This window comes from Acanthisitta chloris, unplaced genomic scaffold (assembly GCF_000695815.1).
Source record: "Acanthisitta chloris isolate BGI_N310 unplaced genomic scaffold, ASM69581v1 scaffold30363, whole genome shotgun sequence".
Classification (NCBI taxonomy): domain Eukaryota; kingdom Metazoa; phylum Chordata; class Aves; order Passeriformes; family Acanthisittidae; genus Acanthisitta; species Acanthisitta chloris.
Window position 1 is genome coordinate 10194 of NW_008665885.1, and position 17020 is coordinate 27213.

The following is a 17020-nucleotide window of genomic DNA, read 5'->3' on the forward strand; positions in this document are numbered from 1 at the left end:
CAGCATTCCCAGTGTTTAGGAAGGAATTATTCTCTCAGTAAGACAAAAGTTAGTGAAAATTAAGATGACCAGACAAATCCTACAGAAATGGGTATCTCTGTGACCACCCAACACTCCAAACAGAAATCTCTACTCGCTTTTCCACGTTAGAAAACATCAGAAACACCTAAAACCTCTCTTAAAATAGCTTATCTTTCAGTGGGAAAAACGGAACCAACATTTCTCTGCATACAGATATTGAATTCCATGCAGGATGGAAAACATGAGTGCAGAATAAACTTTCATTTTAGCTCAGTAACTTGTGAGTTAAGCTGGCAGGGTAAAGCGGGGCCTGCAGCCGGTGCTGGTGCGTTGTACACACATGCAGATGAGCTAACAGCAACATCTCTACATAAAGGCTAGTGCAAGGATGGATCTGCTCAGTAAACAGACGAAGATAGCTATGTAACACCTGGAGATGTGCACGCAGTGTCTGTGCACACAACCTGGTTCTGAAAAGTTGTCCCTGTTTGTCTATAAACTACAAGTGCCCATTGAAATAAAAAAGCTCCATAGTTACTCATGGGCTACTTCCCTGTGACACACAGTGTCACAAACGTTGTGGTGAGAGTGTAATACTGAAGCTAACCTAGAGATTATTGGTTTATACATAGTTTTTATACAATCAAGAAAAAGAGATACAATTTGTATCAACAAACAAAAGGTCATTTCTGGTTATTTGAGGCATTGCTCTCAGCTGCTCAGACCATACAAGAGAAGAGAGTAAGAACTGACTGCAAATTAAAAATATGAAATGCTTTTGAAAACTGGTCAAATCTGCTTCCCCCAACTATTAAGTGTCTACAGATTAATTTTTCCCTGTTAATAGAGAGAACAGCCAACTAATTAAAACTCAAGTTATTTTTAGACGCCAAGTGTAAATACAGAATCCTCTTTAAGTCACCTCGTTTCAATCCATAATGACATGGTCATTATATACATCACCTGTACCCACACAGGATTATTTACCCTGTGCGAAATGATACAGTTACCAAAGGTCAGCAAGTCAACTGTAGTTGCACCATGATTGTGGCTCGGTGGTGGTTTTGTTTGTTGGGTTTTTTTAATAGGATGAGAACATATTTTGCCCATGATAAAGAGCCCACGAAGTGTTTTGAATCAAACCAACCACTACAGCAACACAACTGGAGGAAATGATAACCTTTGTTTCTCAGACAAACAGATAACTAGAAAGCAGCATGCAAGCCATTATCAAAACACCAGAAACAACCCTGACTGCAGCCTCACGTTCTGTGTGTTTCACAGTAAGAAACATTTAGGCAGTGTCACACCTTCTCATGAAGAAACAAAAGGCCATAAACCAGGCCTTCTCAACTTTCATGAAAAAAACTACAGTAGAAGTCAACAAATCCTAGCTCGAGACATGTCGAGTTAGTCATGGTTCAAAATGCTGAAATATACAGTGGCTGAAAAAGGGCGTCCAGTCAGTGCAGCTTAAAAAAACCAAGAAACGCCTCTTTTGGAGACATTTAGCTACAAAGGTTCCCACCCTGAGCAAGGTACCAGTTGCGCAAGCAATGCCACACAATTATCTCACCTGTTCAAACAGGAACTCTAAAGCCTTCATGAGGCAAATGCACACCTTTGCGTGGACCTGGAGAGCAAACACCAGGACAGCTTTGCCACAAACCCAGACTGGAGCATCTCTTTTCCAGACGCAGCCTTCCCCCCACTCCACCTCGAGGGTTCTGTACAGCCACCCGGTGCCAGGCCCACTCAAACACGTCCCTGCTCCCAGAGCAAGGGCTGTACTTACTGAGGAACCTCCATGTTCACACCGAGGCTTTGCTGCTTCAGGTCAAGTAACCCAGTTTGCATAAAAGTGACAATTTGCTTTCAGCTTGTCTAGTCCTGTGAACCAGCAGCTGCTTACTGCAGGTTTGAGAGGCAGCTCTGAGGAGAGAGGCTACAGTTAAACTTTTAGGTCACTGCATGGCACTCACGCCTTCTCACTGCTTCACGGTCTGGTCCTCGTTCAGTGATGTGTTTGGCTCCTGCTGCACAATGAGACACTCAGACTCTGAAATTTAAGTACCAGCAACCATACTGACACTCAAAACCTGAAACCAGTTTGTTCTTTTACATGCTGAGTGTTTTCATTTTTACCAAATTTGCTTTTCCTTCAGTGTTTGAGGTGCCAAAATGGGCGATGCCAAATGGCAAAGCTGAAACCCACCTGGGTGTGTACAGAACATTTCTGGAGGCCGATCAGGCATTCATAAGCAAACTGCAGATGTACATTAATACATGCAATATAATTGCCAACCCTAGTTTTGTAGGAACAGCTTTGAGACGCTGGATGTGACGTTCTAGGTCTTGATGAGCTATCCATGCAGCAAGGTATGCATTTCCTATAAAATACTATTAAAAATCCTGGTATTTAAAATCTTAAAATCTGCAATACAATCAAGTTTTATATAGTGCCTCAGCATATATACAGATACATTTGACTGTGTACAGAACTTTATACTGTCTAAGTAGAAAATAATTACAAGGGGTTGGCCCCTTCCCGCCAGTAAGTTTCCCTCAGGGCCCTACGTGCTGCCGTTTCACATCCGAAAGAGGCTGCACTGCTTCAACGCCCTGTTCTTAATTTAGCAACAATCATAGCTGCCAGCTGCTGTGCATCTGTCATGTGTGGATTCTTCTCCATCACAGAAAGAACGATGCCTGGAGGGAAAATATTGCAGAGGTTCTTGTATGTCTGATACTGATGTTCCGGGATGATATGAGGCTCCCGTGGCTCACCACATATCCCGATCCAAGGACTCCTCCAGAGCTGCTCCATCTTCTCGGGCATGCTCCGCACCATGACGGGCTCGTAGCACGGCTGCATGAGGCTGTTGCTGAGTGGGTAGGAGTGGCAGGGGTAGGAGTCTGAGGCACAGGGCAGCGGGTCCCAGCTGGCGTGCTGCTCCCGGCACAGCGGAGGTCTCCTCTGCCGTGTGGGGTTGCTTTCGTAAAGCCGTGAGTCAGAAATGCTGTCCATCCTCGTCATGACCAAGGCACGGCTTGGCTGTGCAGCTGAGGGGTGAACATTCTGAGGCACAGGGTATTCTGGACAACTGGACCGTGCTCCAACAACTGGATGCTGGGCATGCAGGCCTAAGTGGGAAACTGACTGTTTGCGAAGGGATTGCTTAGGCTCTTCAGTTCCGTAACTCTGAACTCTATTTAAGGCTTCATGGTAACCATGGGGAAAAGGCTGAAGACGATTTTGCGATGGCAGTCTGTGGCTCTTCACATTGTCTTCTGGACTGGCATCTGCTACACCCAGATACAAGTCATTGTAAGAGGAATAAGAATCATTACTTGTATGGCTTAAGCAATTGTCAGGACAGGGGCTTGAGTTTCTAGAATACATCCCCTGGTCCATATCAGCCCCATAATAATCTGAGTTACGGACACTACTTATGCTCAAGTTGGAGAAATCACTGAGTAAGGAGTAATAGCCATGGTCCCCCAACGACTCGTATTTGGGATACTGGTCAGTATAGCTAACCGAGGTGCCATGGCTATTGGTGACTAGTATAGGAGGATATTGCACACTGGACATATGCTCCAGTGAGGATTTCTGATGCATGAACTGCGAGGAACCTGGCACCGGACTGCTTGCAGAACGCGTATTTAATGCACCAGCTGCATGGCTTTTTGGTGGAGGGAGCGTTGGTACACTCAGTGCAGAAACCAGAGACGGCACAGAGCTGGCCTCGGACTTCCGGGCTACTGATAACTTTTCCTCAGGCTCCACAGCTACTGACCTAATGCTTGGATCTGACTGACGTTTTGGGGCAATGCGTTTCACTTCAGAACTGATTTCTCCTTTGGACCTGGATGGCCCTGTGCCACATTTGGCCAAGGCTCCCTCACTCATAGTTTTCACAGCAGATAATTTGGCACTTATTCGAAGCTCATCCGCTACTGACCTTTGAGGCTGGTTTGCACGTTCTGGGTGGTAATATTTACATTTGTGCCCATAGGTGCACTTTTTACCTGCAAGAAAAGTGTTTTCAGGTTAAATAAACCAAAAACTCATCAATACCACCAGCTGCTACCTTTTTTCTTTATATCTTTCACCAGTTCTTAATAGCATTTCTGTATCAACTCCCCCAAGGAGTAATTATACATCTGGTGTACACAGACTCTGCTGCCTGTATCCATGCATACCACTGCACCCAAGGCCAGACAGACCATGTTCCTTCCTACTGGCTCATGACTGCAACACTGACAACATACTCAGAGCTATATAAACCAAACCAACTTTAACACAGTTTGTACAACTATGAATCTCCTCCCTTGAATACAAGCCAGAATAAAGTAGCAAAAAGCTGTATTGTCCACAGGGTATACCTAGTAATCCTTAACTTTCTGCTACATTGTTTTTATAAATACATGTATGAATGGTATAAAAATGGATCTAAGTGCCTGGATAGCAGTGTGAAAAGTGGCACCTCTTCCTGCTCCAGTAATGACAGGATGTTAATTGTTTGCTTCACCCACCTTTAAATGCAACAAATCAGTCTGACTCGGGCACTTACCATACGGACACGGTTGTTTCTTGTGTTCAGGAATAACTGGCCTTTTCCTTAAGAAGTTTTCAAGGCTTGGCCCATGGCGTCCCAAAGGATCATCAGGAGGCATAAACCTAAGGGGACAGAAATGAAATGTGACCAGTTTCTGCAGAGGACGCTGAACTAGCAAATCCCCTTGCTTCAGAAGAAAACCCATACTTGTCATTCACAAAGGAGTACATTAGCAGCCGCTCCTCGATGAACTTCTTCCACTCTGGTTTCTCATTCTGCAGGTCCCGGTAGTTGTCGTTGGACACAATGATGCCATCTGAGTCGAAAGCAAGTTTCACTATGAATCGATCGTCATAGCAAACCACTCTTCTTCCCTGGACTCTTCGAGATGGGGTGAAAACAAGTATTTTTTCTTTCTCCAATTTACGTAAGATTTCTTGATCTGTAAAACAATTTCAGTTGAGCAGCTTTAGAAACACCTCCAAAGAATGAGATGCAGCCTTTGGAACATGGAAATTTGTGCCCTCCTCCATGACAAAGCACTTTGCAATTATACTGCTATACAGTGCCCACTATGATTAAACAACACCTGGACACAGAGAGCCACTGTATTCCTGAGCTTTCAAAGCACCAAGCAAATATTCAACATTCAAACTTCACAACCACTGCACTGCTCTGTAAGCGGCCGTGCACCTTGCCTGAGTCTTCCCGAACACAGCAAGAACTCAGCAGTTACTGTGTCACAAGAGCCTTCTGTTAGCCTAGAGTAAAACCTAAGCAGCTGTCTCTGGGACAAAACACGTGCAGCCTCTTCACCGCTCAAGATAATCCTACTGAGTCCCTGGCCTGATACCACTTACTTAATACTACACAGCAAGTTAAGACTCAGTTCCTTTATGCTTAACAGTGTTTTCCAAGGGCAAAATGTTGACTCCTGCCTCTCAAAAGTGTTGAAATGACCCAGTGATTTTACAACATGCACAGCATTGTTTACACCTGCAGATACTCAAATGCTTGTTTCCTCACCACTGAAACTGATGTTTTCAAACAAACACTTGAGTGCAACATCAGAGGGAACATCACATCCACAGCCCAGGGTGTGGTGCTCCCCAGAAAGGTGACAGAGAAAATCTTGATGTTACCTGTAATTGGTGCATCAGGTCGAGACTGTTCTTTTCTCCATGCAGGTACAAACACAGTGATATCTTTATGTCCCTTTTCCAGAAACCAATCAACAGCCAGCTGAATTCCTCGGCAGGAAAACCCTTCTTTGTTCCCATGGCTGAAGAACACGCAAAATTTTAGAAACAGCAAGGACAAAAGTTACTATTTGCTTTTGGGTTTTGTTGTGGTGGTTTTATTTATATTAGATTTTTTTTCCCTCTTAATAGGGTAGAAATAATCGTGTCAAAGCTGCTCAAGTCTCATCCCACCAAAAATTCCTTTCTGAAGCACACAGGATCTCTACAACAGCAAACAACCCAGACAAAGGGGGCTAATTTTTAGAGGTCTAAGAAGTTTCTGCAAAGGAAAAAAGAAATTCTTAACAGTTTGATAGAAACCAAGGAGAAGGTTAACTATCAATCTTATTCAATCTCTACTTGCATCATCAATAACTGTAGTACTTTTAAGCATGAGACGCATACAACCCTTGCACTGCTCAGCTATTCTCAGTCTGCAGAGCAGATGTTGCATGATTATGACACTGCCAGCTGATCACAAGTGTCTTGAGCAGTATTCGATGAATTATCGTTCAGCATTTCACTCCAGAGTCGCTGTTGCTGTTACCACTGCAGACTGATGCCCCCGACCACAGGAGCACAGCATGACGCACGTCTTCCCGGGCCAGAGCTCCCAAAGGCAGACAGATCTGACACCAGCATGCTCTAGATCCTCACAGCTTCAGTCATTCATACAGAAGCCACAATGTTGCTAAATAATTGTCTTTGAATTTCAGATTTCACAAAATTCAATATGCTTTTCAATTTTCAGAGGCACATGCATTTTATGAGCTGGACTCGATGCTCCCTGTGGGTCCCTTACAACCTGACAGAGTCTACGATTCTATTAATAAAGCACCAGACTTCAGCTAGGCAAGAACAAGAGTACACCCCCTCTTTCTCCAGTTGCCGCCACATCACGCTCAGGAGTAACTCAAGCAATGCAGTGACTGCGAATTCAACAGGCACAGAAAGAAAAAGAAAATAAGAAGGTTAAATCCAGTTTTGGAGATGCTGCGTTACAGAACCATCTTTTGGACTGACGTAACCACAGCCTGGCACTGGAAAATCCTGTGGATAAAACATTGCTATAGAATTTAAAGGGTTTATGTATTTCAAAACTTGAGAGTACTCAATATACCTGTGGCAATCTGAACTTTCTTAATGCATTGAAAAAAACAGTAATTCGCATCACAAACTCTCCTCAAGCAGAAGGCTGACACTAACAGAAATCTATCGTGCGAGCACTCCCCAAAGAGCTCTTCGTATCACTGACCACTAAACAGACTGTTTCAACAATTCCCCCATAGAAGTCAAGCTTTGCCAATGACACACAAACCACTGGCTAACTGAACTGTACACTCTACAGGTATGGCCAAAAGTGGCACGGGACAGGTATTTCTTGGGTTCGTGCTGACCTAAGCAGCCAAGTATCCATGTACACACGTCTGAGATGACAAGCACCATAGGCACTACAGCTGTGCAAGTCAGCAGGTTTAGCTCATGCATCATCCCTGCACTGACACAGCTGAATTGCTGTGAATCCTGAACAGGCTCCACCAGCAGGAGCTCAAACACCACGCAGATCTCTGCACACCGGCAGCAGACACTGCACGCCATTTTAAAAAGAACCAAGTTTGCCTTCCCTATTTGGTGACTTTTCTTTCATGTTCAGAAACAATTTTCAACATTGTTCAAGGACTTCAAAACCTTAAGCCCATGCACACAAATGCACACTACAGGCAGGCTGCTGGCACCAAACACTCGAGGAGAGAGCTCAGGGTTAGGAGAAGCAGATGAGTTCTGGAATATGATTACACAGGAAAGGAGTAATGGCATTTTTAAAAGCCTAGACTAAAGAACAAATAACACTGATGTATTATCAGTGTAACAGTGTACATGACTTAAAATGACTTTCCAACAGTATCAATTTTTGCCACAAATATTGCAGTGACTTACGACTGTCAGAAGTTGTGACAGGAAGACCCACCTCATAGCGACATTGCTTCCATCAATGACAACTGGCCTCAAGTTATCACTGTTATCCACAACTTCATCTTCCAGTGACAATTCAGGGCTAGCAATTTCCTTTGGGCAAGGGCCTCTTGGCACCAGAGCACTAGTGGTACTGCTAGCAGTGCTTTGTCCCTCTGATTCACTTTTGTTGCCAAGTCTCACGAGCTCTGCTAGAATGTCATTGATGAGTGCGTCTGCTCCCAGTTTGTTCAGTACCGCCTGGATCTGATCTCCTGCATACCCAAGCTTTAAAGCAAAATCCATTTTAGCTTGGTATTCCTTGTCCAAATTTGTTTTGCATTCATCTAGCTTCAAGTCTTGTGTGATACTGCTCTGTGAAAAACTGGGGCGATCCAAGCAAGGGGACCGGCAGAGCGGCCGATGTGGCTTAGTGGAAACCTCCTTCTCTCTCCACTGAGTGCTGATACAGCTGCTTCGGAAGTATGGTTGCTCAGGTTCACTTTCTGAGCTCGTCCATTCCTCAGACTCAGCACTGCATTCCCCAGCCTCTTGTTCCACATTTCTGTCTTCTCTGGAGTGCCTCTTCTCCATTTTCAGCTTCCTTACCACAGACCAGGCCGTCATCACGTTCAGCTTCCAGCCAGAGAGCTCAGTTCTCTTTCATTTCCAAAGCCACCTGGAATTCATACTCCGTTGCATCATGTTGGCCAGTTAAAAGTTTACACGAGGCTGGAGGTAATTTGCCTGGCTTGCTATGTCCTGGCATAAACAACACCAACATGAAGTTCCTATGAAGAAAAGATCAAAAATTAGGTTTTGAGCAATTCTGCAAAATTCTCAAGGGCAATGGCTTTATTTGCAGGTCAGCAGAGGTCCCTACTCGTTCGCATTGCTATGTAAAACGGTATCAGAAAGCATTGCATTGCTTGTCTCTGCAAGCACAAATTAAACTCCCTTCCCCAGTTACTCTACCTACCTACCAAAAAAACAATTACACTTCCCACACAATAAACTAACATCTGGAATTAATGCATTATCTCAGTAGCATTTAAAGATTACCAAACAGAAAGGGGTGACCCACTACTTCCACTACAAACCTGTCTTCTACTGCAGGAACCGTCTGTCTGCATGAGCAACAGCTCTGCAAAATTCCAGGACACACAAAATCCAACACAGTTTCAGCCTCTCTCAGTAAGGGTTTACTACTAGAACCAAAGTTTATTGCTGGCTGCTAGACAGGCAAAGGTCAACAACAAGAAGGACAAAGATGATCACCTTGTGCTCTTTCTACTGCACTTACTGCACTGAAAATTCCAAAATCAAGGATGGATATTACTTCATTTTGTCAGAAAGCCATAGTCAGGACAGAAATCATAACTCCTGTCTCATACTGGAACAGTACTTGCTCAGGGAACTCTAGTGAGAGGTCTGAGTAACCTGTGAAGGGCTTAACTGACATCACAGAGCCTTTGGAAAATAGATTTTAAAAGGAATTGCACATGTTTCAGATAAAATAGCAAACTAGACCTCGCTATAAATGCAGGTGATTGAAGGAAAATGACTACCAAAGTAATTGGCTGGAGGCCTAATTGCAGACAGCTGCAAGTGCCACTTTCCTCTCCTCTGTAAAGCAGCAGGTTGAGAAAGCAGGATCCAGTGTGAAGGACAGAGACAACAACGTAATAGTCTTGAAGAAACAACTTCTTTTGGTGATTGTTTTATAATTCTGATAGATCTTGCTTTTGGCAATTATGTTATTGTCCTGACAAATGCTGTAGGTATAAGCTGTTGTGTATGGAAGATTCTTTCCCAGGATTCCTGTAGAAATTTTTGTGACTTGGCAAGAGGCACCATTTTGGCACTGAAGCCAAGATTGGCCAAAGATGTAGTTTCCTAATAAGCTCCTCGTGCATGCAAAGAGCAGTAAATAAGTAGACAGACATATAGCTCATGGTTTTGGGAGGATTGTCAGTCACTCGCGTAACAACAAATTTCTCTCTTTCATGCACCTTTTCATCTCCTCTCACATCTCTCACATTCCTTCAGGCTATGAGCAAACATTTAAAGAAGACAAAAGAGCATAAACACTCAGCCAAGCACATGAACTATATATATGCAGGACATTACCCAGTATGATTTCATTCAAAAGCTTTTTAAAAATCCAGTTCCTGTCTCCCCAGGAGACCTCAGTGGCTCTTATTTAACAACTGTGGCCTGTGGAAACAGCAAATAACAGGAGAAATACTCACTCGATGTAGAGCAGCTAAGTCTTGAAGTACAGTAATGCCAAAACTAGGGACTAAAAACAAGTATTGGAATTTGCCTTGCTAGGAAAAGTTGTGCCTAGTGTAGCTACAAGAAGAGCATTCTAATAAAGAATTGCAAAGCACACTGTAGGTCCTAGCATTGTTTCCACCTTCCCATGCTGCTGATAGACTCTGAAATATCACTTCTCAAATGCATGCCATATACCATACCAAATACCTGTGGTTTCTGTTCAGAAAGCCCCAAGCAGCTGCACCCCCCCAGTTCCAGCTGTTAGGAAGGCTGAGCACATAATCCTGCAAACACAAGGAGTGCCAGTGACCTCATCCCGACCCTCTCTGGATGACAAAGACGAAGGTGTCTCTCTTCGCTCTTCATCTCACTACCTTATTGTTACCATGCTCCTCTGTACAGGAGGAAGAGGCACCTTTCTGAAAGAAGGTGCTGAAGATTCTGAACAACAGCCAAGTCTTTGATTACTGAGGCTGGTTCTATGTGATCAGAAGCTGACCAAGTACACAAAGACGTATATCCAAACCAGTTCTCACAGAGCTAGTTCAGGCAGTAAGAGCAACCAAATCATAACAACATGGACGACAGAAACTGGGTGAACACAGTATCATCCCAAGTTACTTGTTCTGCAGTGCACGAGGGAATGAAGCCCAGTCTATAACCTCCACAGCTAAACAACTGGCACGGGTGGTATACTATGGAGATCTACTACAACTATGCCTCGGGATTAGAGTGTAGACAGTGTATAAGCCTAATGACAAAAACTGACAACTTCCTTGCTACACACATACAGATTAGTGCAAATTAACAGTCTAAAGCCATGGAAACAATAAGTAAGTAGAGACAAAGAGAAGCCTTTAAAAATGATTCAGCATTCAGAGACTAGGATCAATAGGATGATCAGCATTGTACTGTGCCACAGCGCAGACCAGTGGCTACTCTAAAGCACTTCCCAAGCATGTTCTTGTGATTTTTAAAACTTCCCTAACATGATTAATTGCCATTTTACAATTTGAGCCTGCAGCACACACACAAATCCCCCAACAAACCAACAACCACCAAAATGCATTGCACACATCTTCAGGAATATGACAAAACAGTATTTACTAGGCAGCAGTTACTGTCAGATGACATAAAGCAAGAGCAGTTCAGGGTTCACAGACAGCCCTGGGTTTTGGATAAGCCCTCGATTTGGAAAATGACATTTCTACAGGGCTCATGACTAAAAAGACAGAACTTCACACCAGTGTCATGGCACTAAAGACATAACCATCCTGCTGTATTCCTGTCTCAGGAGCCACACAGGTATTACACATTGCTGCTTGCCACTCTGAATAATTCCTGAGGTAGTGAAGCTGTTTTATCTCCTGGGAAAGTGCTTAAGGCTGACAAAGTGTATGAGTCACAAACAAAAATGGGAGGTTTTTCTCAATCTAATGATACTCTCAGGTGGTATGGATCTGCTGGGGCAGACTCACAACTGAAGAAAAGCAGAGAAATATTCTAAAATTAACACTTTGTTATTTCAGAATGGATTAAAAAAATTGGAAGAGTTGTGCTGCATGACTTCACAGACAATTATCTCCTGTCCCTAATAAAAAGGCAGAATTGGAGATTTGAAGCACTTTGCCTGTGTGTATATACACCTGGAGCCACTAGATTTTCATATTTATCATGATTTTAAACAGAGCTAACAGGGATACACTGCAGTTTGCACATGCATATCCTAATCATGCATACCACAATAGTACAGATGGTGTGGTTCAACAGGAATTAATCACTTCACCAGTTTGGTTTCTGAACTTAGAATGAATGTGAGCATGTAACAAAGGTGGTAGCTTAGCAGATTTCATTTTTATCTACCGTGGTAAAATAGGCTTTTTGGAACATCTTCTGATTTAAGTTGTCATTTGGGAAGTAAAGTGACCCCAAAATGTGACCTTTTTATACAAGTACAGTATTCCAAGTTTGCAGCCACAGTTCAAACCTGTATTTCAAAGTTTTACTAAGGCTGTCCTCAGAGCTTTCGTACTCAGCAAACAACGCTCACGTAAGCATCAATCAGTGACAGATGTACAGTGTATTAATCTGATCTAGAGTCCATTAAAAGTCCAAAATACATACAAGTTACTCAGTGAAGGAAAAAAGTGTATCAGGCATTAAAACCAGCTGCTTTTTGATACAAACACCTGTCACTAACACCACTTAGAGCACTTTGCTCGCTGAGGAGTGAGGAATCCTCGCTCAAAAGGATGCTTAAAATGAACACATGTTCAAATACTTCTTAAACTTTTTAGTCTAACAAACTAGAGAAGGTCTGAATGAAGGATCTGGGCACAGCCCTGCAGCTGATTTACACGTCTATAGACACTCAGAGTCAGTATTCACAAAAGACACATCAAGTCACACAGCATTTCTAACAGCAGCGTTCAAACGGCAGATCAGACTTCTCAACCTCTTGGCAACCAGAGCCATGTAAATGACAGCATTTGGATTTCACTTAGTGGATTTTTTCATACCTTACTATGCAATGTCAGCCTTAACACATTCCTGGGAAGTCTCAACACTGACTCTGATAAACAGAAAAACCTTAAATTTATACAGATCAAAGGCCTAAAATTGTACAGTCTTTTATCAAGCGAAACTCAGAACAATATTAAAAAAAAATACTTTACTTTTTCTACTCACTCTGACTTCTCCGAAATAAAACACTATTGTACATTAAACCTAAAGTAAAGTACTAGCGGTTTATACCAGCAGTGAGCACCTTGTCCTTAAATTAATATTGAAGCAGCAACTGAAAAACAAATCTGCTGGGTATGGTCAGTAGAAGCTTCCTCCTTTCAGTCAAATCGGGTGTAGTATTGTAAAAGAAAAACAAGTTTGCCATTTCTGTCTCTCCACCTGTCTTGTGCCCTCCCTTAACCACCTCTGGAGGAGAACAATAAGGAATGTGACTGAGCATTCCTCTGTTAGAGGCAAAGGGCACAGGAAGATTGTGAGTGCTGACTCATGAGTTAAGGTAAGTGTAATCGTTACCACCCAGTCAGTCCTGAAGGGAAGATTCTTCCTTGACAAACGCTGAGGGAACACTTGTAATGGCAGAAAAGGTTCAGCTGCGCAGAGAGGACTGAAACTGAGGAATTCATAGACCAGAACATATGGAACTAGAAATGACTTTAGAAATACCACTAAGCTTTACCTTCCTGATCTTCTGTATCTTGTTGTGCCTACATGTGTCTTCTGCACGCTGAACAGCAATGGAAAAACCCACCACGCGAACACACACGTGAACATACACAGATAGACGTGCCCATATGTGTAAACACACACACTTCGATTCCCAATCTGCCAGCATATCACCTGATACATTTCCCAGACCAGTTCAGAAAAGGAAAGGATTTCTTCCTTCCCAGATGCTGCAAACACAAAGTCGCATGATTGCTCTTCTTCACCAACCTCTAACCCACTGTTCCTGAAATCCCTTTAAAACAGCTTGCTCAGTTTAAGAAAATCATTAATGCTGTTGGAGAATTACGGAAATTCAGGGGCGCTGCCAGTGATGTAACAAGAGCCACTGAACTAGCAGTTCAATTTTGACAATCAGGTGATTGTCAAAATTGATGAGAACATTTGTGGGTATGAAAAACTAGATTCATGCGATTGTGACACAGACTCTTAACCAAAACTAGGAACAAACTTGTCTATGACTCTCCCTACAGTATGAAGAGGCTGATGGGCTCATCATGCCAGCTGGAAAATGGATTGTGTGGGAGGTTTTTTTGAGGGAGGAGGTAGGGGAGAAATGTTTGTAAACAAAATCAAGTTTACAGTGCATCTCAGAAAAATAATTGCACCTGTGTAGAGGGAAACAATATCCTGCAACACAAAGGCAAGAAAGAACCATCATGGTAGACAAAAATACCTTATACAAGTATTGTCATGCAAGAAATTAATTGTGCAACTACCACCTCAGGTTCCCACTTTCCTTCTCAACACTGCTGAATGGACTACTGAACAAGGCACCAGAGAGTGACAGTGTCATTCAGCAGTGACAAGACATTCAGCTGAATTATATCCAAGAGTCACTACTTACTTCCCAGACTACAAAAGTTCATGAGCACAACTCTGCCTTTTTATGGTCTTCTTATTTCAGCAAAGTTAAGATTAAATACCACAGTTCTAGTGATCAAGACTTAAAACCAAGCCTTAAAAAGAACATCCCAATTGCCACAGGTTACAAAGTTGGACTTATTTTTTGGCTGACCTTGATGAAAACTTCCTCACTTAGCTTAGCAGAAACAGTGGTGAGTTACTGTGCTGCCATCCCCATGACAAGCAAGCCACTGCACTTTGCTGCATCAGAAGTAAGACCTCAAAGAAGGTGCTCAGAACTTCTAACTCTGCCCAGGCTGCAGCATTGTACATCACAAACATCTGGTACTGCCCTGCAGCAGTGCCTGACAAGTTTAAAGAGTATGACTGAAAACCTGTGCCACTTTTCCATGGCTAACCTTTCATAAAGGGTTCAGAGATTAACCTAGAAACTGTTTCAGACAATGCCAGGAAAAAGAAACATGAACCTACCAATGGACAGTAGGGAAATGAATACAAGCAGGTTGACTAGCTAGAACTTTGAGAAACTATGGTCACTTCTGGAAACCCAAAACAAAACCTATTAAACACTAGGGTCACAGTACATTGGAAACATTAAATAAAACAATGCATTATTTGCTGCACAAATATGCGATTGATCCCTTGGCCCAGATCTAGAGCTTTTACCAAATCTAAACTTACAAGAAGTAATTTTGCTGTGTTGATGACTACAGGATTTAACTCAAACCATATGACAGAAATACTATCACAGAATAGAAAACCTGACAGTAAGGGATCCATTTTCACTGCATTCTCAGCATATTGTGGAGTTCTGTTAAACTGAAAAATTGTTCTAAGAAACTACAATATCACAGTGTTCAAGGCACTTCAAATTGACTTCAGTAAACACTTCAAATTATCACGGATATCTGTATTGGACCATACAAAAAAGCAAGCTGTGTCTAGCATGTCACACAGAGAACTTGACATTGCTTGTGAAGGAGTCAACAGGGGAGGTTTGGGTTGGATACTAGGAAAAGATTCTTTCCCCAGAGGTGTCTGGGCACTGGAACAGGGTTAGGTTGGATATCAGGACAAGGTTCTTCCCCCAGAGGTGTTTGGGCATTGAACAGCTCCCCAGGACAGAGGTCACAGCCCCAAAGCTGACAGAGCTCCAGGAGTGCTGCCCAATGCTCTCGGGCACAGGGTGGGTCGTTGGGGCTGTGCTGTGAAGGGCAGGAGATGGACTGATGACACTCGTGGGTCTCTTCCAGCTCAGAATATTCTGTGATTCTACAAACTACAAATCAAGCGTGAACTGAAGAGAAGTGCAAAGATAGTACAAAATTTAAGAACCTTGCCTACAACTTCATTCATTTTGTCACACTCACAAATATGAATTCAAAGGGACAGGACAGACATAGTTGAAATTATAAACAGAGGAAGTAGCACTTTAGCTGTTTCTTAAGACACATGATTCCTGTATGGAGTTAACCCAACCTAGAAAGAACAGGCAGTGCTGAGTACAAGACAAGGATAATGGAGGGAAGGAAATGTAATATTTCTGTTGCATTAGGGTATTAACCATATTTCCTAAGACAGAAAAAATGGAATAATTATATAGTAAACACACATGCAAAACCAGGTGTTCTAGCAATAATATATATATCATCTCTTCCCACCAATCCTCTCTTTCTAATAGTCCGAAGCAGCTACAGCCAGCATTACTGCGGCTCAAAAGATCTGTGGTTCCTACTAAGGCGACATTTCCACTTCACTTGACAACATTATGTAAAAGAGGAGCAGATGTGCAACCCCTTAAAGATTATTTGCGAGCAGTTCCCTATAAACTGAGATAATTTCCTTGGATCTACGACCAAAGCAATACACTGTTTTCCTAATACATATTCTGATAGGAGGCTGATGGTACTACGTACTCTGTAGATCTAAATGACTCACTAATGCTCTGGGAAGGAAAAAAAAGTTGTCATTGCAGCTAAGACACATTAAGGATGTGATGCATCTTATCATCTCAACTTACACCAATTCAATGTTTAACTGAATGTTTAGAGCACTACTTTGATAGACTAAACCAAATGCTCTTTAACCGAAAATCTCCCCCAGAAGCAATCTGTGAGAAACCTGAAAAATGAAGGGCATCCTGTTTGTAAAGATCCTAATATACTCCTGGCACATGCTGTGCCATCCAACAAGAGGCCGGATGCACTCACCTGTTAGAAATAAGCTTTATGATGAACTGAAACAACCACTAGAGAAACCACTAAAAAATGCCTGAAGCAGAGAAAGACACCCTGCTCAGTCCCTCCACAGGACGCAGCAATAGAAGCTTAAAGGCATCTTGTGGCTTCAGACTCTCATACCTGTTCCCTTGCTTTTGCAAAAGCTAAGTCAGTCCATAGGTAATTAGGTCTGCTTTGATCAAGGTGCTGGACTAATAACTTCCTGAAGGAGGTCCAATCCAAACAATTATTATTTTATTCTAAGACTCCTTCCATTCCATAATGACAACACTGTTCACTTGCAAGGTGAAGGAGCTGGAAAGTCATCATGAAGAAAATCAGAGAAAAAGCCTACCACTTTGCTTTTGAAAATGGAAACAGCAAATCCCTATGCTCCAGCAACTCCACCTCTCCCTTTCTGAAGGAAGCTCTAAATACGGACAAGGCCTGAGGGAGGGAGAAAAGGTTTTTGGTTGGTGAGTTATTTTGGTTTAGGTGCTGTTTTTTAATGTTTGGCTTTTAGATCAAGACAACCTAGAATCAGAACAGGGAGAGACTCGGCAAAGAGATGAAAATTAGTATTTGATCTTAAAACAGAAAAGCACAGAGCAGAGGGGGCAATAGCATG

The 17020-nt window shown here is 42.7% G+C and overlaps 1 protein-coding gene across 1 annotated transcript; it reads right to left on the minus strand.

Moving 5' to 3' along the window:
- Positions 1-2635: 2635 nt before the first annotated feature.
- ZC3H12B (zinc finger CCCH-type containing 12B) lies at positions 2636-8419 on the minus strand. The gene is made up of 5 exons (XM_009071925.1): positions 7794-8419; positions 5726-5865; positions 4791-5025; positions 4599-4705; positions 2636-4053 (listed from the first exon to the last, which is right to left on the minus strand). The coding sequence occupies exons 1-5, from the start codon at positions 8402-8404 to the stop codon at positions 2636-2638; spliced, it is 2511 nt and encodes an 836-aa protein (XP_009070173.1). The 5' UTR covers positions 8405-8419.
- Positions 8420-17020: the final 8601 nt, after the last annotated feature.